The following is a 25,028-nucleotide window of genomic DNA, read 5'->3' as shown; positions in this document are numbered from 1 at the left end:
TGAAAAGATACATGTCAAAGCTAATCTGGACTCATCAAATGTGCTTCAAATCAAGTTTTAATTCTGGTTTTTTTTTCCCCAAGTATGGTGGAAAAAATGAACCTTGCTACAGGTTTCTCCAAGACCGAGTTAAGAAGGGCTCCAAAAAGAAATTCACCAACAGATACCCAGTTTGCTATTTTCTTCAGCTCAATTGCGTTCTGAGCAAACTGACTCGCAAATAACAGAGCATATACCATTCTCAGCTTCCACACAACAAAATAGTAATTCTATTGTCTGCTGAAATAAGAATTAAGGAAACATGACACACATAATATATAAGAAAAATAACATTTTAATAACAAGAAAAACATTTCTTGTACATATAGCTTTCAGATAGCTGTTTCTCTCAGAAGCAGCGGCTGCAGACAGCAGTTGAATGCAAACTTTTACATGTGCATTTTTATGATATCGATTTATATATGTGTATAAATCAAGCACTTCAAGGCTTTTTGTGTGTTTTGTGTGCATGCAGGTGACGTTTTTGCAAGGCCGTGGTTCCACATGTTGGCCAGAGAGGACGCAGAGAGAGAAGAGGCTGCTGATTTTAGTGTGCATTGTGTCTGCAGGCTTGTTCATATCCCTCGTCATAAATGGTGTCTTCTACAAACAGGGTGAGGGGGAAACTTCATTTTGAACCACAGTGTCACACAGTGACCGGAAGCAGCTGTCTGTGTAACATAGACTGATCTTACCATGTCTAAAATCTGAGCTCAGTTACAGTTCTTTCTTTGATTATTTTAATGTTTGTTTTTTTATTTTTCACCTTTTTATTTTATTTTTTTAATGATATGCTTTTGATACACTTGAAGCCACTCAAGTGATAAATTGGCTAAACAGAAAGTCATATATTGATATATATAACCCTATGAATCAAAGGAGGTCAAACTTTTTACCCATGTGTTTCTGTGTAAGCACACGCACATGTACACACATGTTACAGGGTTTTTCCCTGATTGATCCAGTTACAGATCATTCTTTTTCATTTAACTCAAAAAAAAAAAAAAACTAGAAAAAATTATCTCCATTCTCACTGAATTCACTTCAGGTGTTAGAGGATCATGGGCAAATAGTTTTACTGTGTGTGTGTTCCAGTCAGGAAAATTATTTTACTGGACCTTATAATTAGTTTTATAAAAATAGCCATTCATTGAAATTATATTTATTATACTGTATCAAATCGTTTATTCAGGGGCCCCTGAAGGAATGCAGTCTTACTCGCAGCAATTCAATTTAAAATGGAGCTTAACCACTCCACATGATGGCAGGGGCCCATTTGATTTATGTATTTGTGTCCTTACTTGCTCACTAATGTCAGTTAATAAAAGTAATGTTGACTTAATTGTTGATTCAATTGGATGTAAAGAGTTTTCAAAAAAAGACCCATCTTACAGGATATGCCATTTAATGAAATTCTGCGGCAAGAAAAACTAAACATTTTTATTGTATATGTGTCTAATTAAAAGCATGTGCCTTGGCTGCAGCATTAACCACAGAATGTGTTGTTTATTTTTTTGGTACTAAAGCCACGCCTTAAGCTAAGCCACCTAAAACAATTCAAAACCTCTCCCACGAGCTTATTCATTTCAGAAAAATGCTTGTGGATTTACCATCATCCAGGAGGCTTCTCATCTGTGTTGGTTTCCTCAAATTGACCATGGGAAACGTAATGCCACTTCCTCCCATTCAGAACTGCATGTCAGATCACACTTTGAAATAATAAAAGGAACAAGGATGAATTCTCCTTGGAGTCCTAAACCTTTCACTGCTCCTGACTTTGTCTCCATCGCTGTCTCTTACCTTATATGGCTCCACAGTGAAAGTCCTTGAAGTGCTCAAGCATGCAAGCCCACTGTCCCCTGGATTTTTGCTGTTTACCACTGACAAGTTACAGTGAGAACTGTAGCTATTCCAAACATACTACTCCGTGGGGAAAAAAAACTCCTCTTGAAGGAGTCCAGAAAACAGAACAGTGAAAAATCTGCGCTCCAATTATTGTGGATTCTTTGTGCAGGTCAGGCTAAACTAAAAATAATATACCTTATAACAAATATTTTCCAACTGTGAATTTTTAGATATGCTCTGTGTTTCTGAGCAGTGAGCTGCGTGAACTTTCTCAAAATATAAAACAAAAAAGAAACTATGCCACTTGAGTAGCCACCAGAATAGCTGAATACACTTAAAAAAATCTTAAGCATTCACCTCTATCGGTTTGCAATTAGAGGTAACCCATGATGTTGTCTCCACCTAGGATGAGAACAATCACTGTTGCTTCAAATGTTATTCTTACTCCCTCATTCTATTTGTCTACTTGAAATAAAAAAGGGGGAGCAGTGGACATTGATAAAGATTTTAAAAGCGTAAATACATGTTGGGCTGGACAGTATTGCCTGAGACAAATCAGCCAGAAGAAAAACTGTTGAGTTTCCTAATGCCGAAGGGCTTATGTGTTTATTGAATTTTGTTTATTTCTCAATGTGAACGTGTTTGTTGTACTATACTGCCTCACTGCGCTAACATTGCACCAAGTACTTGCCATTTCTGACTGCTGACTTCAAGATACATATCAAGGCTTCTACCTCCTATGAATATGTTCTGCTCAGCCACATGTGCATTTTGAGGTCTTGCCAGGAGATGTTTTCAGATCATTCAATGTGTGCTTCAGAAATATTTTGGTGATCTATCCTGAAGGTTAGGTTAAAGTATGCTCTTGTCTCCTGCAGTTAACCCGGGAATGTGTCTGACTGAGCCATGCATTACTGTGGCCAGCACCATCATCGGAGCCCTAGACCGCTCTGTAGACCCTTGCCATGACTTCTACAACTTTGCCTGTGGGGGTTGGGTGAAGAACAATCCCTTACCTGAAGGAAAATCCCGCTGGGGCCCCTTCAGCAAACTTTGGGAGCACAACATGGTCGTAATGAAGCATTTACTCGGTAAGGGCTCTTGTTCTAGTTTCCTTAGCTACCCTTATCCCTGGCAAAGTTGTGCTTGGCTAATTTCAACTCATCTTACGGTGATAAGGAGTTGGTTTTTCATTCAAGTGCTGCTTTTCATTCTTGCAGAGAACACAACAATGAAAGGTCTTAGTAAAGCGGAGGAAAAGGCCCAGCGTTACTACCAGGCCTGCATGAATGAGGCCAAAATTGAGGAATTGGGAGCAAAGCCATTACAGGAGCTCATCACACAGGTATGCTAAACACAGGTATAAAGCGGACAGATGTCAAACACAGTCTTCATCTTGGTCCTTGTTCAAACCTTGCATTAAAACCGTCGGAGGAGCTCCGTGTACATCACTTCATTCCTGGCATTGGAACATACTCACACATGAATCTCAAGTGGCTGTTGGTTAAGGGCTCAGAATCAAAGGCTGTAAGTGAATGCACATGTATATAGTTTATGTTGGCAAAAATCAATTCCATTGTTGTTTCACACCGGTGGGTGTTGGCAACAGGATCTGTTCTTTTGGTGTTTCAAGCAAACGTATATTTTTTTATATGAACTTTGAAAATTTTTCATAAAGCAATAATAATATTGAGTTACAGGAGACTGAATGAGTGCAAAACTTTAGTGCTCAGGTTGCATTTGGGTTGAACTCATTTAAAGAATGTGGCTGTATGGTTCTGGGATCAGATCCCAGCGTGGCGTTTGCAGTGCATGTCATGTAAAGTTTAGAATTTTCCAGATGTTTGGGGTAGGCAGATGCTAATACCGACAATTGCAAATCAATATATGGGTTTTAGTGGATATTAAGGTAGAAGAATGCTGAGGCTGCAACTGCCAGGCAAGAGGCGAGGAAGAAGATTTATGAACAGAATGAAAGAGGACATGTTGATAGCTAGGGTGAGAGAAGAGGATGCAGAGGAGAGGATTATATGGATGCAGATGTCTTGTGAAAAGAAACAATCGAAAGGAAAAGAAGCATGAATATATTCTCATGCATATACACTGCATGAAAATGGTACAATTATATGGGCACTAAACATAGTAAGAGTTGTCACATCGCATTTAGCATTATGCTTATCATTTATCAATTAAATTGATTTCAATCTGTTTGTTCAAGTGTTGCTTAAGTTTGTAAACTGCTCGATACTTGATGTCAATGTTAATTTCAAATAATTTGCATTTCTTTGGGATATTGAAATCAGGCTGGTATGTGCCATAAAATTTTGGTCTCTGGCCATCCGAAGTGACTCAAATTGTGGACCAGCTAGTTGAATTGATCAGCTTTATCAGTAACAGCTAATGTTATATGACAAATGGCTGTCTTCTATTCATAGTTGAAACATGTAAATGCTATGAACAGGATCTCAGTCCTTCTCTGTTTCGGTTTCATCAACAACCTATCTTTCATCAACAACTAGATTCAGTTTACCCTAAACAACAACTCTTACAGATCGGAGGATGGGCCCTGGACGGCCCCTGGGACAAAGACAACTTCCAGGAAGTGCTACGTACCGTGTCGGCAAGCTATCGCACCTCCCCTTTCTTCACAGTGTTTGTCAGCACTGACTCCAAAAACTCCTCCAGTAACATAATTCAAGTGAGTGGGGCTTTATCTATGTGGAAAAATCACAATTATTGATCTTAAACGTGTCATTCTAATAGGAAGTGGTTCACTTCAGGTTCAGGTGACAAATTTGATCTCTGTTGTTACTCTAGCAGTCCTTATCACAAAGAACTTTGTGTCCCATGAGAGTCCATTCATGTCTTAGTTGTGGCTTTTCAGTAACAGATCACACTTGCAGACGGGCTTCCTGTTCCAGTCAGCAGTGATGAGAAAAGGGGATGATGTTGAAAGTCACAGGATGTGTCTTTTCCCTGTAGGTGGATCAGTCCAGCCTGGGGCTACCTTCACGGGATTACTACCTCAACAAAACCGCAAATGAAAAGGTAATGCGGAAAATGTTCACAGAATTAGTCTGACTTCACACAAGTGATAAAGCACAGTTAAAAAGAAGTACAATCTGGCAGATACAGGCATTTCAGAGGGGATGCAGACATTTGGAATCGAAAGACTCAAAATCTGATAAGATTTTGTACAGAAACAATGACACTAAAATGTACTGACTTACAATTGCTCACCATTCAAAAAGTTCCATGTGTGTGTGAGCAGGATTTTAATGTTTTTGGTAAATTTTATTCCAACACATGATGCTGTTTATTAGATTTGTAATAACCAGCTGTACCAGTTGGAGAGATGTGATTTTATTTTTCTTAATATAAATTTTAGTTGAAAATTAAAATTAGTTTAATGTCAGAGCCTAAATGTGAACAAACAAAATATCAACCAAAGCATTGAAATGCAGCAGTGAAGGGACTTTCCGGCATTTAGAACACTGGAAATTTTTAGTAATGAAGCCAAATTCAAAAACAACCCCAGCATCAGTATCTACATCTGGTTGGTATTAGGATTATACTTAAACGATATCAGTATCTTGCCATGGGTGTTTCCAGCTGGGAGAGACTCGAAAAACAGCTTTACTTACATTGAAATATAAATCTTTGAAGTTTTTATTCACACTTTCTAATTCATATGTGGAAAAATGAAGGAAAAAGACTGCCTTTTCAGTCTTGAAAAACACTAAGTTCAGACAACCAAGATACTTTCATAAACCAATTATTTTTGAGTTTTAAACCACCAAAGGCTCATTTGAAACAAACAAGAAATATTAAAAGGCTAGGATTTTGCCCCAGGTAAAAGATCTTTTATTTGCACAGTATAGGATTACTATTCTCCTAATTGAATTTAATCGTGTACAAACACACTCCTAATTTTGCCTCCTTGGACTTTGCAGTATCTGACAGCATACCTCAACTTCCTGGTGGAGTTAGGGGTTCTTCTTGGGGGCTCAGAGGAGACTTCTCGCTCTCTGATGGAGGAGATTGTGGACTTTGAAACCGCACTGGCCAACATTACAGTCCCTCAGGAGGAGAGAAGGGACGAGGAATTAATCTACCATAAGATGGAGGCCAAAGACCTTTCAGTGAGTGCCAGAACATATTTTCCTCTGCACAGCATTTCTACTTTTTTGCTTCTGGCCTGTAAAGAAAATGTAACATCCATGTATATCTATGTTTTTCAGACTTTGGCACCGGCAGTGGACTGGATGCAGTATCTGGCGGAAGAGTTTGCGCCTGTGGAGCTCACGGAGTCAGAGCCTGTGGTGGTTTACGCCAAAGAATACCTCGAGAAGGTTTCTGACCTCATAACAAACACAAACAAAAGGTCAGATACCTCAAAGTGGATCCCCCCCCCCCCCCCCCCCATTCTTTTTGAATGTAGTAAGCACTGATCTGAAATTTTGCAGTCACACAAATTAAGTTAAAAGGGAGATTCATGTTTTTAATGTTGACTTCCAGTCTCCTCAACAACTACATGATAATGAAGGTTGTGAGGAAAATGGTCTCCATACTGGACAAGAGGTTTCAGGATGCTGAGCAGCGCTTCCTCGAGGTCATGTATGGAACCAAGAAGGTGAGTGATCAAACCCTTTTCTGTCATCATAATCCATGGCATGGATTAAAACATAGACCCAGGCGGTACAAAAATTTGAAAAAGGCAAAACGCCAAATTAACACCCCATCAATGTACATTGTTTTGAGTTACTGCCAAATGTTATTTCAAATTTATGTTTAACTCTACTATCACTCAGTTTAAGGGGTTTACAGACTTTGAGAAATTCACTTGTTTGTCATGGTTCCTGATGTTGGGACCAAAAGGTAGGAAACCGAATATTAAAAACCTTAACAGCATTGGGTCATAATTTCATTATTTTCGTAATATTTTAATTTAATTACTATAATTTAGTAGCATGCTGTTCTCTGTTTTCTCTTCATAGTGCTTAGTTTATTAAAGTGTAGTTCTGGTGAATTTTTTCCCTCATAAGATCTGAGGTTTTTTTTTTTGTCTTTCTTTTTTTTCTATTCATTTTTTAAACACTTGTTCTTGCGTCATAACATGGTTTCCTAATGTGCCTTAGGAGCTCCATGAGAGCGTTTTGGAGTTTCTAGAATGTGTATTTAATTACATTTTTTTTTTTTTTTAGTTTGGCTCCAGTTCACGGTGCTAAGCTTACTGTTCAGACAGTGTGGGAGCCTCCATAATGTACTCCCACAGGAGGGGTACATCCATCTCCACTCAGTATAGGGTTCATGGCAAACAAACGGATTTCCCTAAAATCTGGCATGGTCCTTTCAATGTATTTTGACTCGTTACGTGTGTAATTACCGCAGTCTCCTGCAACCCCAGACCTTATCTGAGGAAGATCCTGTTCCCCTTGTTTTCCATTGGGGTCAGGCTGTAATAACAAACCCAAACTTTTTCTCTGTGTCTCTGTTTTACGTAGGAGTGCAGCTGTGTCTCTTTTTCCATCTGCTCCTATGTGCACTAGTTTACCGCTTGTAGTCTGTCGTTCGGGACACTCCTCATTTCCTCCCCCATGACCTTGTTCTTCTTTATCCTTGTATCCACAACTCCATCTGTTCTTTCCTTCACCTGACCATACCATACACAACTTTGTAAGTTATTTTTTTTCCATTCAAGTGTTTGGACCATTTATATTATAACATTACTGTAAGAGAGAAAATGAAGTTACTGCTGAATGAAATTTCCACATTTGATCTTGGACGTAACACAAAAACCTTCACTAATTAATTGGGCAATTTTGGACCTCTGAGAATTGGACTCATTAGAGAATTGGACTCATAGAACGATGAACAGTCAAATCTTGAGAATCAGTAACCTAGCTGCTGTCTCTCTGTCTCAATCCTTATTTGAGCATAGACCCTGGACAGCTTTAAATATCATGAATCATAGTTGTCAATAGAGGAACTTGGTTTGTGATTTTATTTATTTATTTATCTATCTGTATATCCATCCAAAGAAAACGGAACAAGCTATATGGTAGTAATGGTAACAATCTCTACCACATCATAAGTACAAGTTGAGCTGACATTTGAATATAACTGATGAGATGCCAATAAAAATTTAATTTAAGATTTAAGATAGTAAAAAATCACTATACTTTTACACAGGAAACTATATTTTTCTCCTCAGTTCAATATTTTAAGGCAGATAAGTTTTTGTTGTTTATTGAGAGGCAATATGATGGAAAAAGGAAAACATATTCATAACATTATCCACAAAATGCCAACGGCCTGATGAACATAACAGCATTTTCAAATATATAATCATATTATTTCCTCTTGTGTGCCAAATACTTGTTAAGATCAGTCAAATCTTAGTAAAGTGGACCTCAGGTTTTATAATGTCTGGGTTGTGTCAAACTTTTATTTAAAATTAACAATAAATTACAAGAAAATTAACATGAAGTTTTTTTTTAAATACTTTTTGAAATCAGAAAATAAGAAAGATACTGCCATGAAGTTGAAAGAATTAAGGAATGGAATGATTATTTATTGATTGATTCCCCCCACCCCCTCAAAAAAATGACCACAAACAGACATTGACTCTAAATGTGTTGATGAATACCCAAAAATGAATTGGGGAAAAATAAGATACAAGAAAGGTCCTGAAAAGTGAGTCAAAAGAAATCCATGTCTGGGAAATAGAAAATCATATGACTGCAATTAACAAGAAATCAGCTGATAACTTATTTTAAAAAGTACTGTTAAAGATTGGAACATAATGGGGTTGAGGGAGTCATACTGAAACTGTCCCTGACAGTGTTTCAGTACACAAAAGGAAATAACCAAAACACTGAAATAGATCCTCCTGAAAAGATAACTAAAAGCTTGTCCCTTGTTTTTTCCTCCCAGCCCTCACTATAGTAGCTCTTTCATGGTGTTTCACATACCGCCCATCATAACAGAACTTCCAAGTAACTGCAGTTAATCTGTTATAGTTTCGTTTTATGCTGCTAAATGTATCACTTCCACTTTGTTCCCTGCACAGGGGAAAAGACAAGGGAAATTTTTGTTTTATTGTTGCGAGAACGGATTGTTTCAGTGGAAACTCTAACTTTCACCATCGCTAGTATTTTCCCTACCTACATGTATTGCTCAACTGCAACGGCTATAAAACTCCCTCCCAGGTTAATCATTCAGAGAGTAATAAAATAAGGCAAAACTTTCATTCCTATCGCCAAATGAAAATCTTTAATCAGTTTAATGTTTTTTTTTTGACAACTCAGAGCTGTACACCGAGCTGGAAGTTGTGTGTCAGCGACACAGACAGCGCCCTGGGCTTCGCTCTTGGAGCCATGTTTGTCAAAGCTACCTTTGCAGAGGACAGTAAAGCCATTGTAAGCATTTAAAAAAAAAACTGTCACCGTAGCCGTTCCTGCTGTGTGTCATCTCACGTGTTTCTCATCTGCACTTCAGGCTGAGAAAATGGTCACAGAAATCAAGTGGGCGTTTGAAGATAGCCTCAAGTATGTCAGCTGGATGGACTCTGAAACAAAAAAGGCAGCAAAAGAAAAGGTGAGAGAAAAATGGCTTTTGTTTCTCTCTCTAAGAAGTCCCCTTTTTTTCTACTGCAGAAAAAGACATGAACTTTTGACCTGTTTCCTGCAATGAAGCTCCTGAGAAATGCAGCACTGCCACCTGGTGTGATATTGTATCTTCACATCAAATTCTCTCCCTTGCAGGCAGATGCGATATACAACATGGTGGGATATCCGGAGTTCATCATGAATGCCGAAAAGCTTGACAAAGTGTTCAATGATGTAGGTAAATGTGGTATTGATGTAGCTTCGGTTTTATGGTCATGTAAATCTCATTCAAACTGACTGACGGTGTTTTCTGATGTGTCCCCTTAAAGTTCGAGGTGGTGTCAGATCTCTACTTCCAAAACGTCATGCAGTACTACAACTTCTCAGCAAGAGTGACAGCAGACCAGCTGAGAAAAACTCCAAACAGAAATCAGTGAGTTTGCCGCGTGTTGTCCTCACACCACCGCTCTGCCAATCACAGAAGAGGCCATGTCACTGACGAGGACAAAATGTCATTGCGCTGACTCTGCAGAATACCACAGCCATTCACAAATGTTCCCAGGCAACCGGCTTCTATCTGCTGAACTGATCCTTGTCTCTAATAAGGCTTCAGGGGAGGGGACAGAGCCTGGTTCTCATGACTTCTAAAATGATCTGCAGACAGTCAGGCGCAGCGGACTGGAAGAATCAATATGCTGTATTTGTTGTGACCTTGATGTCTGATAACTGTGTCGAATCTTTGTCCATTGTACTTCGCAGGTGGAGCATGACCCCCCCGACCGTGAATGCATATTATAACCCAACTAAGAATGAGATGGTTTTGCCTGCCGGAATTCTTCAGACTCCCTTTTACAGTCGCTTGTGGCCCAAGTAGGTATTCAACATTGTCCTTTTTTTTTTTTTTTTTTTAATGGGATGTGTGGAGTCCAGCCTCTTGAGGTAAACAGACAACTTTCATAACTTTCATTGTTCTAAGTATATTTAAAGATGTCCCTGCGTCCATTCAATCCACCACACGCCCTCGATAAATATCTGGTTTCTAAGTTAAAACATGAAACATGAAATCAGAGAAAGGGTTAACCAAATGACTGTTTTGAAAGGTTGCTCATTGTCCATCATCTTGGCCCTCATTTATATGGATGACAAATATCACATATATGACAGATCTGAATCTGTACAGAGTAGGGGTACTTGACATAAAAATGCTACCATCCCGTCTCAATTTACTCTAGAGCTCCAAAAGTAAACTGATTCATTTCCAGAGTCCTCACCTGCTTCTTTTTTTGAAATGTTTTGACTCTGTAAAAACAAAATGTCAAACCCTATCACAGTTTTCTTTGACAGTCACTGTGACAGACACTTATCACAGGGTTCATTGATAATTCTTATAAAGCTTATTCAACCAATGTCGACCAAAGGCTGAGTCCACAATACTTCGCTTTTCCCATAAAATGTTCTACAAATCACCCATCTGGAGAATTCCAAGCCTTGAAAAGCTGAAAAATGTCAGTTTGACTTGAGGGTGTCATTCATACCCTGTTTTTGACAGGTATACCCTTTGTAGCTCTGTAGCTCAAAGGGCATGCACATTTGGAGAAAAGAAAGGGCGATAACTTTTGTTGAACCATTCTGTCAATGGGCTTTTCCAACTATTTTTTTCAAATTGGTAACACATCTGTAACATTGTTCAAACACAGCTCAAACCTGGCTTTGTAGGCTAAAAATTCTCTAGGCATTGGGATGAGTAGAACATTATGGAGATTTCATTAGTTTTAGGTAAAGTAAAGTTGCACCCGGATTTACCTTCCTCTGGCCCGCTCCACATTTAGTAATAAATCGCTGTTCAGAAATAATTTGGTGATGACTCCTCTAACATTTTAGTGATATAGCCCCCATGACTGGTCATGCCAGTAAATCTCAAAAAGCTGTTATATATTAAAGTTACATTTAGGACACAGTAATAACGTCTGTATATGTTATTCGTGGTTTCCAGAGCTCTAAACTTTGGTGGAATTGGAGTCGTGATGGGACATGAACTCACTCATGCCTTTGATGACCAAGGTAAAAAAAAATACTTTGAAAGAAAAAAAAATTACCTGCCAGGTGACGGAGATTAACTTCACCATCTGAATGTTGGGGTTTTATGTGTTCAGTAACCTGTCATGGAAAATGCGTGTTGTACTACCATTTGATTCAAAGGGAGGGAGTACGACAAGGATGGTAACCTGCGTTCCTGGTGGAAGAATTCTTCTGTGGAGGCCTTCAAGAAGCAGACCCAGTGCATGGTGGAGCAGTATGGCAATTATAGCATTAACCAGGAACCTCTGAATGGAAAACACACCCTGGGAGAGAACATTGCTGACAATGGTGGACTCAAAGCTGCCTACAAGGTTTGATGTCATCTAACAAACACTACCATCAATAACATGCATTAACATGAACATCTAGGTTTATTTGAAGTACTCATTTGTATGAACAAGGACTGGAATTGTGGCTTTTTTTAAAGTTGCTTAAATGTATGATCCATAGCATCTATTTATCTTTGGGGCAGCAGAGGGTCAATATTTGTTTTTGAAACAGTGGGTCATCAGGTTTACCATGAAGCCTGGAAATACAACAGGTGGGGATGGGTGTCAGCCTCTGCACTCATTCTTTCCATGTTTGAAAGGTCAAAGCCTGCAGAGGAGATAAGCATTATATATTGCCATAAACATGGCTCACTTTTAAGCACAGTGAAAAATAAAAGTGCACAGGACACATTTTTGTTTCTGGCTTGTTGCTATATATTCATGTGTAACATAGTAATTTGTTGCATTGAAGGCTTATGTTAACTGGCTGGATAAGAATGGAGAGGAGGCCACGCTGCCTGCACTGGGAATGACCAACCACCAGCTGTTTTTTGTGGGGTTTGCACAGGTTTGTATCTGACATTCTTGTTCTTTGATTGAAATGTTTTGGTACTGAGGTGGTTCTCGACAATGGACTCACTGATTACAGGGAACTTTGGCTATTTCAAATGATACCCCGCAGAATTTTTAACTTCATATTATATGGATTAAGTACATCATTGCTTCCCTGATAATGAGCAGTTATTGCTTCCTCCAGATAAAGAGGTGATATTTATATTTGTTACACATCAGTATTGCATCAAGATCCTTTTGATAAATATGCCATATTGATATAGTATTTGTAATTTGATAGATTCAATATTGTATTAAATAATGATATAGTATTTGTAATTCAGTGATATTCTTCCGTGCCAATCAACATTTTTCTTTTTTTAGCCAGTCTCTCTTTATTCTGCCAATGTGATCTTGAGCAAAAATGTTAGCATGTGAACAGGCACAATTTCAAGGGAGTGTCTCCTAGCAACAGAAATGATAGCTTTTCTATTCTTTATTTGGAGGCTCAGAATATTGAGCGTTTGTACCATTGTTGTTTGTGCCATCTTTATAGTTATCCTGTCGGGGTTTTTTGTTAGATTAGCAATACCCAGTTTAATCAAGTAACAAAAGCAGTTTACTTTTAAGACGAAGAAAGAAAAACATCGGTACTATGCAGCATTACTATTGTCACATCGCCTCTGCAACGGTGAGGAAAGAGGAGAGGAAGCTACAGAAGCAATGTTCTCTGATGGTCCTGTACAGTGTTGCTTGGCTACACTGTACAGGCCCATCCGTACATGCCACTTCAGAGAAATAGTTTTTCTCTTCTGCCTGGTTATTTCGTCATTTTGTTGTAGTATTTGAAAAATCAGAACATTGAATACTGTCAAGTACTGTGAGTAACATTTAATTTAACCACAGTAACTGAAGAGCACATGAAGGTTATGACAGTAACTACAATAGAAGCTTGAGTCTAGACACACAGATGAGAAAACAGCCTAAGAGGCTTTAAACAAAGCTCCTAAATGAATCTCAGCTGAGAGAAATATTTTTCCTCAGGGGGTTAATCTAAGGTAGTTATGCGGCCCAAAGCAGGCCCATCAGGTCCTATCTCCAAAAATAAAGATACCAGAAACTCATGAACAAAGACAATCACAAGAAACTTGTCAAACCATGTTTCAAAAGATAAAAATTTTCCCTTAATTATACCTTTTTTTATGTATCTTGGTTTAGATTTATCTAATTATGGGTGCAAAAGTAGTGCATTTGTGATCATTTATATTTAATTTATTTTATTTAAACTCTTGATAATTACTATGTGATTTCTGTGACTTGATCAGGTGAGGCCACCACACCCACCCACCTCTTAACAATTTATCTCAGAAATGGGGAAATTGTTAATTTTTTGTCTCCATGTCCTTTGACTCATCCATCCCACAATCACAGGTATGGTGCTCTGTCCGGACTCCTGAAAGCTCACACGAAGGCGTAATCACAGATCCTCATAGTCCATCAAGATTCAGGGTCATTGGAACCATCTCCAATTCCCATGAATTCTCAAAGCACTTTGGTTGCAAAGCAGATGCTCCGATGAACCCAAAACACAAGTGTGACCTATGGTAATGTGTCAATGTTTGCCGCTCTTTATAATCCCGGAACGAATTTGAAAAGTGGAAGTGGCGGAAATGACTTGACATGTTCTTGAAGCCTGTCCGGATCAGGAACGCAAGACCCACTGAAATTCTACTGCCTTACCATTCCACGCTTTTCAGGCTCCTCAACAGGACTAATTGTGCCTGTTCTACATGGTAGATTGCCGTTTTCCGTTCTCCTTCACAAGGACTGCTGTGAATTTTAGCCAAACATGCGCTTTTGAACACTGGAAAAGACAGTTGAAAATAAGGGGACGTCTCCCAAATTTTTAAGGTTGCTTGTTTGTCAAAGTGATAAACCATTGTAATTTTGTAAATTGTAACTCTTAACTGTGCTCAGATCTGCACTTGTTTACTTTTGTTGTATTTTATTTATGGTCACAATTTCTATGAAAGTAAACAAGGAACCTGGGTGATTGTTTTTTTTTTTGTTTGTTTTTTATGCTTGATGAAAAAGGAAAATTTGATCCATGTATGAAAACTTTTAAAGCCATATGTCAAAAATGGGTTGAACATTTCTCATACTGCAGCAGGGTTTGAATTTGAAGAAATAATAATACAAAAAAAAAAACAAGAACAATACAATGTGGACAAACTTTTAAATCTTTATTTAGATGACTTTTGAATATGATGTTGATGTTTTAAATATTTTCAGAAACTTAACAAAAACAATATGCAGCAATGTAAAAATATATCTACCCATACAAATTCAAGCATCTAAATGTAGTAAGATCATTAAATAAAAACTGCTGATCTAGTCCCCTGAATGTTATATTTCCATATTTGACATTAGAGTAATACTGAAATGTCTGTAAGCAGCATATTATTGATGATGCTTTTTGAAGATGCAGATGGTTTCTGCTGCTTTATTGACAATTTGACATTTATGGTGAGATCTAGGAACATTCAAGTATTTATTGAGTTTTAACGCTTCAGAGGAAAAGAAAAATCTGTTAACACAAAAACATCTGTAATGGGACCCTGAATGTGTGCTGACAGTTGTAAGGACAATACCACTTGTTCGATCTTCAATACATTGTGTTGTTAACGCTCAGTATGATTCCGTTTGTTTTTAAATTGGTATCATTTAAAGTGTTATTTAATGCTGTCAAATAATGAAGTCGAGTTCAAAGCAGTAAAGTACTACCAGATATTCCAGTAAAGAACAAGTACCTTCAGATTTTATGAGATGCACTTTGTTACATCTTCACCCTTTGTAATAACAGGAATTTTCACACTGTAACAAAACGGCCGCATTGCAGTGCTGGTATTTTTGGAAAGAAAGAAAGAATGGCAGTTCCAAACATTTTCATCCACACACACACCATTGAGTTATGAATATAGGGGTTTGTCACAAATTATTTTGTATAGTAAAATCAGTCATCAAAAAAAAAAACCCTCGTCTTATGTGAACTTTTTTATGTCTGCCTCTCATTTTTCAACACAAATTCACCTTTTTGTTCACACGTTATGAATTACAGGATATCAAATCTCTTCCATCAAGGACTTTGGTCTCTAACATTATAGATGCGAAGACAGAAGTCGAACACTAGATGGTGCCCTCAGCACACAAGTCCACTCTTGCTCCAGCGTCACTATCATAGAGTAAACGGTTTAATACACAATTTGAAAACATTTATAATTACATGCATATTATCGCTATCACGGGCTTATAGCTATTGAGTGTATTTCATATGAATCGTTGTGTTTAATGTTATGCATCCATTTCTTTTATAGTCAGCACCGTAAATCAGTTCAATCATGACGAAGACTCAATAAAGATTAAAAAGAAATCGGTTTCCAAATCTGGGCGGATAAAACTTCGAAACTTGTCACACTCGTGTGTGTGTGTTTCTGTGTGTGTGTGTTTGTGTGTGTGTATGTGTTTGTGTGTGTGTATGTATGAGAGAGAGATCGGGGCTCGGTTGATTAGCCGAGCGGATCCGTAATTGGCCGAGAATTGCCGAGTCATCTGTCCTACCCGGACTGCTGGAAGCGGCCGCAACGCCATGTTGGCGAAGTCTCTCATCTATGTGAGGAAAAAAATGATACAAAACACACTTGACGAGAGGAAAAGGTAGATCTCCGGGGGAGATTGAAGATCGTGGCGACTATTTACTTCGCAGGATAAGGACCGAACCGGATCCGTAGAGGTTCCGGACGGGCGAGGGAGGCGAAACCTCCCACCGTCCCCCATGAATAGCACCGCTGATCCGAACAGCGACTTTCCATGAAAAAAGACGTTTGCGTTGCTATTCGAGCTTCGTTATCCCAGTTCGTTAAAGGGGTCTGGGGCCTGCTTCAAGAATCTGCTGCGCCTGGTCAATGTATGCAAGATAGGCATTTGTATCTGTATTTATTAGAGTATTGTTTTTATTTGTTGACTTTTTGCGATGAGTTTGCCACCGAAAGTGGTCCCCAAACCCGCCGCCGTCGCAGTAAGCGGACCTGGAAGCGTCCCCTCTGCGTCGGGCCAACTGCGGTCTACCCTAACCTCCGGGTCTCTGCCGCCGGGAGCCCAAACAGCCCCTCAGCCTGGCGCTGTAGCTCCAACTCAGTATCCTTTGACAACATGGTAATATGGCATTTTTGTGATTTCATACATTCATTCTCTACGGAAGTATGGGTAATTATAATTTATTTCGGGGTTTATTGGTGCTGGGATGCGGGAATGATGAGTTCGTTTGGTGGGAGCAGGGAGGGGAGGGGACAATTAGCTAGCCTGCTAAAGTTAGCGTATCAAGCCGGGTTTGTAATACCGACGAGATTTTCCCTTTGATTTTGCGACTTGATACGACAAAACTACTACCTGTGACATGTGCAATTTAACCGCCGGGGCACTGTGTTTCCGTATGCAAATGATATGTTAAATTGAATGAACTGTCATTATTTAGGACACCAAAAGCGTACATCACTGGCAAGCTATCCGCCTTCCTTCACCGGTTAAGTTGCCGGCTTTGTTTAGTTATCGCTGATGGCTAACAGGCAAGGTGCATTAGCTTAGGTGCTGTAGCATGTGCACAAATCTGCGTCGCAGAGCAGCAAAATGTATCATATTCTGGGCGGTAAACTGTTGCTTGGTAACGGGGCTAGCGTTAGCGTCTATATTGCTCATCATTTCCCATTTCACACAACATTAGCGATTGAACGGCTGCCCCGGTGCTCATTGACAAGCCTGTCAGCTATTAGGCCGGTGTGCTCTTTGGATAATGGCCTGTACAAAGCTAGCTCACTGAGTAACGAAGACAGATAGTTCCTTTGCACCGCAATGGCAGTTAATGATACATAGATTTCTTATTATCTAGTTGTTAATCTGTACAGAAACACCATTTGAAGTGTCTGGTCGTGTTACAACATCATAGTTTTTACTCTTTGCTTTTCAGAAATGTGTCGTCATATATGTAAGAACCAGTGCAGAGATGTGCAAGTGTTCGCTTCCATGCAGTGTAACCTGCCACTTTAATGTGCCTTTACCTGTGAATATCCTTAAGGTAGAACAGTAACACTACCCTACTTTTGGTGGAATGGAGTCACTGTGGTTATGTCATCTTCTGTTTTATTTACAGCATGGTGGCAGTAGTGTGAGAAAGAGGATTAAGTTGACATGTCTTGCCTGTCAATTGCAGATAGATGTCTTGTGTGGTTTTAGCTTTGGCGTGTTGATGTCTAAACCTGATTTCCTGCCACCCACAATCTCGACCCTTCTTGTGTTTCTGACATCTGTGTAGGCCAATATGCTGTTGGACATGGCAGATGGAAGTTTGTGACCCACCATTTGTTTTAAAGAGTGCTATGATGCTCTTTTTGTTGCTGTAGTTGAATTGGTAAGATAAGTAAATCAAACTCAACACAAGTATATATTTGCGCCTTTGTAGCACCTGTGTAGTGTCCTGTTTTGTCTCCAGACTTCTGAAAAGACTGGTAAATTTACTTAACCTATTTTACGCTGTATGGTTGTAAATACCTTTCAATTAGGAACGGCAAGAAATTGCTTAATGTATGACAATAGAAGGAAGAGGTATGCATGAGAACAACATATGACATGACACGACATGACATGATAAAAGGGAAGCATCATTAAGCATCATTAAGTTTTGGTTGCCACCGTTAGTTTTGGTGTTACTCCTCTGGTTTATCTTACAGGACAGTTACCCCCTCATGACAAGTCTGATTTTTATTACCATTGAATATTTTAGCCTCTTGAAGAATGTTTTGGTTGTTCCTCCACTAATATAAATGCTCTGGATTCTTTGTAGATGTTGGGTTTATTATGTTTGTTTTATGATTGTTTTATATCCTCATGAGGTGCATAGATAGGTGTCAGTAAAGTTTTGTGCCATCAGAAGCTGTAGAGAAAGTTTCAGTGTTGTAGCTAACATTGGACTTGAGGGATAGAACTCTTCTCCTCCAAAACATGAAGAGGATCCCTTACTTCAGTGGTGGTAATTTCATGCCCTCTAATACATTGGTGCAAAATCTTTCAGAAAAATTAATGGTTAACTTTAAAAAAACAAAACAATGATCCACAATTATTGCCTAAAAAGGAGGCATAATCCCAATTTCTCTATTTTTTTTGTCTTATTTTTCACATTTGTATAAATTACGGCATAATTTGTTTGACAAATAGTTGTTGTCAAATTGTATTTGTACATAAATTTAAATTTGAATGCCCTGATATTCTTTCTATGCCTGATGAATGTAGACTTCAGTCCTTGTTCAGTGGACGAATATTTTTTCTTGCTCATTTTGTGTTGAAAGCTGTCTCACAATGTATGAGCAGTTTTATATGTGCACACAAACAGATTGTACCTTAGACCTACTAAAGTTATTTTCTCAAATGTGACGTCAACAGGACTGTATGCCATTTGTTTGACCTAGTTTTTTTCATTTGTGCCGTTGTGTACATTCTTTTATGTTTTTACTTTTGTTCCAGTAGTGTTAGTGCCAAGGAATTCAGATATTAGTTTATACTTTCTTTCTTTCTTTACAGTGCTGGTTAACTGTTAAGAAATCTCAGCGCCTGTAGCTTGAAGTGCTGGTGAATACTGCAGAATTTTATCGGAAATTAATGTGATATATTATTGTATTACATATCCTTCTGTATTAGGCGCAATAATCATTTTTAGAAATAATGACACTAAAGTCACGAGAGAAACTCAACAGATAACTTTAAAAAGTTTTCTTTTGGGGGGTCTAATTGAAACTTTTTAAACTTTTGTTCATTTCTGGAGCCTTTAAGCTATAGCCCTGCACTGCATTCAAGTTTCATGTATAGAGACCATCTGAACTACTCCATTTGTCTGACCTTTCATTCTCACCAGACCTCTAAGGTCAAGAATGTATGAGCAAGTTACATTCTGTCTGGTCCAAGCAACTTTCCTCTGAATGGTGATTCTCTATTTCAAGATATCTGTTCTTGAAGATTGAAAGATCAGCAAGGTGTGTCTATGTCTATGATGCAGGAAGGTGGCAGTTTGTTTCTGTTCCTGATTGTTAGAGGATCACCCAGCGCATGCGTCTGCTGCTGCATTTGCCAAACAATGGTAGCACTGCTTAGCATTCAGAGTGAGAGGCCAAGGTGGCGCTTCCAACCATCTGCCAACAAAGGCCCAGGTCACCCAGCCTGCCTCAGCGCTCCCTCATTTCATTCAGCCCCCCACAACTCACCTCACCCCTCTTTGGTCTCAGCTTAGAAAACATGAGGCTTCATCCTCCATGTCCGAGGGCAATCAGCCCCCAAGCTTTCTTAGTACAGTACTTTCATCCTCCTTTGAAATGGACCACATCTCTTTTGGTCTCAAACTTTCTCAGCTTTTGCATTTATTGGCTTAATAGTGCTGAAGGTCAATTTAACATGCAACACAGTCATAATTAAGGGTTTTACACCAATATATAATGTATGCTGGCAGCCGGGAAGCTACACAGTTCTGAAGTCCCATATTTCTGGACAGGTGTTTGGAAGCTTGCATGTGTAAAGGTTTTCATGAGCAAACTCACTGTGGGAAGTTATAAATAAACTGCTGAGTTGGTATGAGGTAGCATACGGGACTGTTCTTTCCGGAGAGGGAGTGACCCGGTGAAGAAGACATTTTGCATGCTGTCATTACACCAGCAGTGACACTTCAAAATGCATAGTTTGAATATATACCAGTCTTTAATTCAAGAAAATAATTTTTGTTATCCAGTCACTCATTACTTGGAGGTTGTCATTCAACTCCAGGTTCAGAGAACTATCCTGCGAGCAAAGTGACTGGGTTTCCATTCAGATCATCTACGAAATTTAGCTGAAATTGTCAGAGAATTAACAAAAGAACATACAGGAATATGTGCTTTCATTCTGTTATATTTTTGATTTACTGAGCAAATAACTTGACAAAAGCAGAGTTTGTCTTGTCTGTTTTACAGAACCAAGATTTTCTCTTTAATATCCTCATTCATCAAGTCCATATCAAAGCTCATATTGAAGCACTTTTGTGTCTGGATACTATTAGAATCCAAAATGGATGCTGTTTTGTTACTCAAATACAATCAAAAGTTGCTGCATCTGTGACATTAGATCATTATAGAAAAAAAAATCACAGCACCAAGTCACCGGATAATTAAATGTCAAAATTTTTTTGTGACTCTAAATAATGTTGTAAATAATGTTTTAAAGTTTATTAATCAGTTTTTTTTTTTTTTAGCTGTCTGGACTTGTTCTTTAAAAGGTTTTTTCAACTCCCACAAAAGTTATCAATATTGCCCAAGCTTAAAAATTAAGATATTTTCTCTTCCTTTAAACTCCAATTTGGGATATTTTAATTGAAAGTGTTCATTTAACCTGGTGGATGGAAACTCTACTTTTGATGATGTCATCCTGATTATGCAGTCTGAAACGTTCACTCCCACTTGCTTGGAAGAAATGCTTCATTTAGTATCTATCTGTAGATATCTGTTTTCAAAAGTCCTCTTTTAATGTGAAATTTGATTAAGACATTGGATTCAACCTTTCATCATGTGATTTCATCATTTAGGGTAGTTGTGCTGATGGTCAGAATTAATGTTGCTAAAATTATTAAACTGTTAATGTCTTCCTGTCACCCTGTGTTGCTGCTTCCACCTCTGTGTCTACTGAAAACTGTCTTCTCACCTAGTGAAAGTTCACTGGAATAATCTGTTACTGTTGTCTAACTCATAACTACTGTCATCACCCAGTCTTGACAGACTAATTAAATTTCCTAGCGCTGATTGCTTCAAAGTTTTTACATATGATTCACTTAATACAAACATTATGACACCTATAATGCATATGATTTAACTGTGTATTCAGTCTGTAATCTGAAAAAAGGGTTTGTAAATGGTTTTCCCATATGAAGTCTGGCAGTCACTTTATCCAAAATCAAACAACTGAACTACTGTATGTATTCAGATAATTAATTGCTCGCCACTCTCACACACACACACAGACTCTGGTGATTGCTGACATCTTTAATTCTAGTGTATGATTTTTTTTTTTTTTTTCATTTTTGTCTATTCAAATATTGGCCTATATGAACTATTCTCTTGGAGTGGAGAGAGTGTGTGTATGCCTATTATGTATGAGATAGCCCCAAGGTTAATTTATTTCAATCATTATTGTAAAGGTAATGCTGGGGGTGGTTTTACCAAACTTGTATCCTTAAATCTCCATTTTTGTTGAAGACTTGTTTTTAAGTGAAGTAAAAAAAAAGGACTATACAGCTTTAAGTGAAAATAAGTACAGCTTAAGTTCTACTTTAAAAAATACTATATTTTAATTTCTACTTAAATTAAGACTCTGTGTGTAGTATATAGCTCCCTCTGATTTGTTCTAATCTTCCCAAATCCAAAAATATGTACTTTACACAGTTTTAATAATGAAGCAGTCATTTGGTTTTTTTTTATTGCTGATACTGTATAGTGTACAAAAATTCTTCCTGTGTGCAAATTGGCATTTTTGAGAGAGGCTTGTGATTACCAAAAATTATAACTGAATAAAAAAACCAAACAAGCTTTTTAAGTTGAAATTCTGGTTTAAACACCAGTTTTCCGAGAACACATGAACCCAATTTATCTGTGACTGGCTGTTTTGAGCCCAGTAGCCAGTTCAGTGGTCCTTTTGACTTTCATGTGTACCAAAGGTTCCAGTGCTTCTTTGGGAATGTTTCCCTTCTGACCATATGTCAAATGCTGCACCTATGAGACGTTTAGTATATCATTTTTGGATGCTTGATGTTGCTGTTTGGGTAGCTATTACAGACTTGAATAAAACACAAATGTAAGATGCTGTAAAATTCATTGTCACATTAAATTAAATCAGCTTTTCAGCTGATGTACTGAGGGTTTGACTAGCTTTTCTTTCACTGGTTTGTTACTAGTATTCCCAGCATCTTAGATATGTCAGCATATTAATTTTTGTACTGGTCATACACAGAGCGAGTTGAACTACATACCAAACCCATATGGAAAATGAGCATAGTGACAAGGAGCATACAGCCTGATGAGGGATGATTTTAACAGAAAAGAAATTAACACCAGAGAAGACATGTAAATATAAATTATCCATCATTGACAAAAAAATCAAGTGAAAAAAATCTAAATGAATAGAGGAAGAAACACAAAATAATGTTGAGAAGAAAGTGGAGGACAGATTTAAAAGGGATTCCACACTGCCTAGAACCTCCTGTGAGAGTAACCAGACACCTGAATACATAACCTCTGGAAAAGGGGATTTTTAAAAAAAACAGAAACCTTCAAATCTTTAAGTATTGATGGTAGCAGCACTAAGAACAGGAGATCAAAGAAACAGAATGGATGGGGAAAAAAGTAGAAGAGATTTTAATTGAAAGGGATAAAATTGACATCATATCAGTTCAAATGTTGTCCAACACTGAAATGGATTAACATAGAAATTATATATGTTTAAATGCATATCCCTCGACTGCATTTATATAAGTAATATCAATTGATGGGCCTGTTTCCCTATTCATCCGATCCGTATGTTTGAGGAAGGGGCAGCTTTAGCTCAGTCAGTATAGCGGGTATCCCTCCAATCAGATGGCAGTTCAATCCCTGGTTCCTCCGGTCTGCATGTTGAAGTGTCCTTGTGCAAGACACTAAACCCTCAATTGCTTCTCATCGCCTTGGTAGTGCTGTGCATCGCAGCCCTGCTGGCATTCGCGTGAATGTGAATCAGTGTGAAGCACTTTGGAATCACTGCAAGGGGACCCAATGCGCTATATAAGTGGATACCATTTACCATATTGTTTCTAGAAAGGGGCACTATACAAACATAATTAATTTCTAGAGGAAAACCACTTACTTCGGGATGTTTCAGTCAGACTTTGCTGTACTTGGAAATCATCTATCTCTCCATCTTCCACCGCTTATCTGTATTTGGAAATCATTAACAATCTTACTCATTTGGGATATATTGGAAGGGCTGGATGAAGGACCCTGGTTCGAGTCCGACAAGGGGACCTTTCTGTGTGGAGTTTGCTTGTTCCCCCCCGTGTCTGTGTGGGTTTCCTCCAGGTTCTCCGGTTTCTTCCCACAGTCCAAAAACATGCAGCAGGCTAACTGGAAAAAAAATTGCCCCAAATGAGTGAGTGAGTGAATGTCTGTCTGTATATGTGGCCCTGTGACTGACTAGCGAACAGTCCAGGGTGTCTGCCGCTTTTCACCTGATGACAGCTTGGATAGGATAAGTGGATGGATGGATGGATGGATGGATGGATGGATGGATGGATGGATGGATGGATGGATGGATGGAAGGGGTGGTGCCAATATTGAAGTATATGTTGAAGCTTCTGGAAGAAATATTCTTTCCTCGTTGTTATCTCCCTGAAGTAAATTCTTGTCTATTGTGGCATTTCTTGATTCAGTACCAATTTGCAATACAAAAGAACAACAATGAATATTATCCGCATATTAAGATACTTGTGTATATATATTGTAGTACCTTGACTTATGAGTTTTATTTGTTCTGTTCTCGTGATTTGATTTGCTCCTATCAAATTAAATCTCTCCATTGAAATATTGAATTGAAACGCTATAAATTCGTTTCCAGCCCCCCCCCATTTTACTTGTTTTTAGATAAGAAAAATGTTTCTTTATAAATAAAAAAACTGTAAAAATAATAATACATCATAAAAGAGAATGTAAGGAAATAAACTGAATGTATTAAGTGTATTTACCTTGAAGAGTAGACAAAGATGTTGGCAGCAGCTGTCATTTTGTGGTTTATCACTAACCCATTTAATGCTACAGCTTATTGATGAAATTTAACTTGAACGATATGCTGAACTTAACAACTTCTTCATCTGTTCATGGACAAGTCTACAACATGTACACCTCACTCATGTTTTTTGATGGTTTTCGCTGGCCTACTTAGTAGTGGGGTGGCGCTTCTTACTTTATTTTAAATGCCACTTCATGGACAGCGGCAGCCACATCAATGTCAAACGCTCATTATGCTTGCTCGTTACTCAGATCTCGGCTCATCACAAGGCAAAAAATCAACTGAACAACAGCTCCTATTTCAGATCATTTGTAAGTTAATGCACTCATAAGTCAAGCTTTCACTGTATGTTTATTTTCACTAAGTGTGTTCTCTCAACAACACACTTAGTGATAGAATGTTCTCAAATGTTCTTAGTCACTTAGTGACTGAATGCTCTCGAACATTCATGTGCTACATACCGGGATTGGGAATCAGTTTACTTAAAACTGTTTATTCCTTTACCTTATGGCAGTTATTCTATAAGAATAACAAAAAGATAAGTTCTTCTTTGATTGTGTGTTTCTGGCTTATCAGCTCCAAGCAGCCAGTTTTGAACCACTCAGCGATCCACTGATTGAAATCCCTGCAACCACTGGACAGATTGCTGTGACATTTGGTGAAAATTCACCAATCCTTTGAGGAACTGTAATAACTCTGTTCAGATGCCAGCTGTACCATGATCTGGCTACTAATAGAGGTTGTTGTCAGCAAGAAAAAA

At 38.3% G+C, this 25,028-nt stretch overlaps 2 protein-coding genes across 4 annotated transcripts in view; both read left to right on the top strand.

Annotated features, from left to right (window-relative positions):
* ece1 (endothelin converting enzyme 1) overlaps positions 1-15,319 on the top strand; it is a 34,724-nt gene extending 19,405 nt beyond the window's left edge. For both annotated transcript variants that reach the window (XM_086149974.1, XM_086149973.1), the window contains 17 exons: positions 515-653; positions 2,763-2,975; positions 3,105-3,229; positions 4,436-4,582; positions 4,867-4,932; positions 5,838-6,026; positions 6,126-6,268; positions 6,403-6,517; positions 9,195-9,305; positions 9,385-9,483; positions 9,651-9,728; positions 9,824-9,927; positions 10,254-10,364; positions 11,488-11,555; positions 11,694-11,884; positions 12,315-12,410; positions 13,826-15,319. In XM_086149974.1, coding sequence (XP_086006100.1) covers positions 515-653; positions 2,763-2,975; positions 3,105-3,229; positions 4,436-4,582; positions 4,867-4,932; positions 5,838-6,026; positions 6,126-6,268; positions 6,403-6,517; positions 9,195-9,305; positions 9,385-9,483; positions 9,651-9,728; positions 9,824-9,927; positions 10,254-10,364; positions 11,488-11,555; positions 11,694-11,884; positions 12,315-12,410; positions 13,826-14,002 — 2,172 coding nt within the window. In that variant the 3' untranslated portion in view covers positions 14,003-15,319. The remainder of the gene's footprint in view (positions 1-514; positions 654-2,762; positions 2,976-3,104; positions 3,230-4,435; positions 4,583-4,866; positions 4,933-5,837; positions 6,027-6,125; positions 6,269-6,402; positions 6,518-9,194; positions 9,306-9,384; positions 9,484-9,650; positions 9,729-9,823; positions 9,928-10,253; positions 10,365-11,487; positions 11,556-11,693; positions 11,885-12,314; positions 12,411-13,825) is intronic.
* Positions 15,320-16,001: 682 nt separating this feature from the next.
* eif4g3a (eukaryotic translation initiation factor 4 gamma, 3a) overlaps positions 16,002-25,028 on the top strand; it is a 58,408-nt gene continuing 49,381 nt past the window's right edge. For both annotated transcript variants that reach the window (XM_086149968.1, XM_086149967.1), the window contains exon 1: positions 16,002-16,588. In XM_086149968.1, coding sequence (XP_086006094.1) covers positions 16,425-16,588 — 164 coding nt within the window. In that variant the 5' untranslated portion in view covers positions 16,002-16,424. The remainder of the gene's footprint in view (positions 16,589-25,028) is intronic.

Source organism: Fistularia commersonii, chromosome 7 (genome assembly GCF_037954325.1).
Source record: "Fistularia commersonii isolate RoL2024-O1a breed Wild chromosome 7, RoL_Fcom_v1.0, whole genome shotgun sequence".
Classification (NCBI taxonomy): domain Eukaryota; kingdom Metazoa; phylum Chordata; class Actinopteri; order Syngnathiformes; family Fistulariidae; genus Fistularia; species Fistularia commersonii.
Note: the sequence above shows the minus strand (reverse complement) of the source record. Positions and strands in the feature narration are given on the sequence as shown.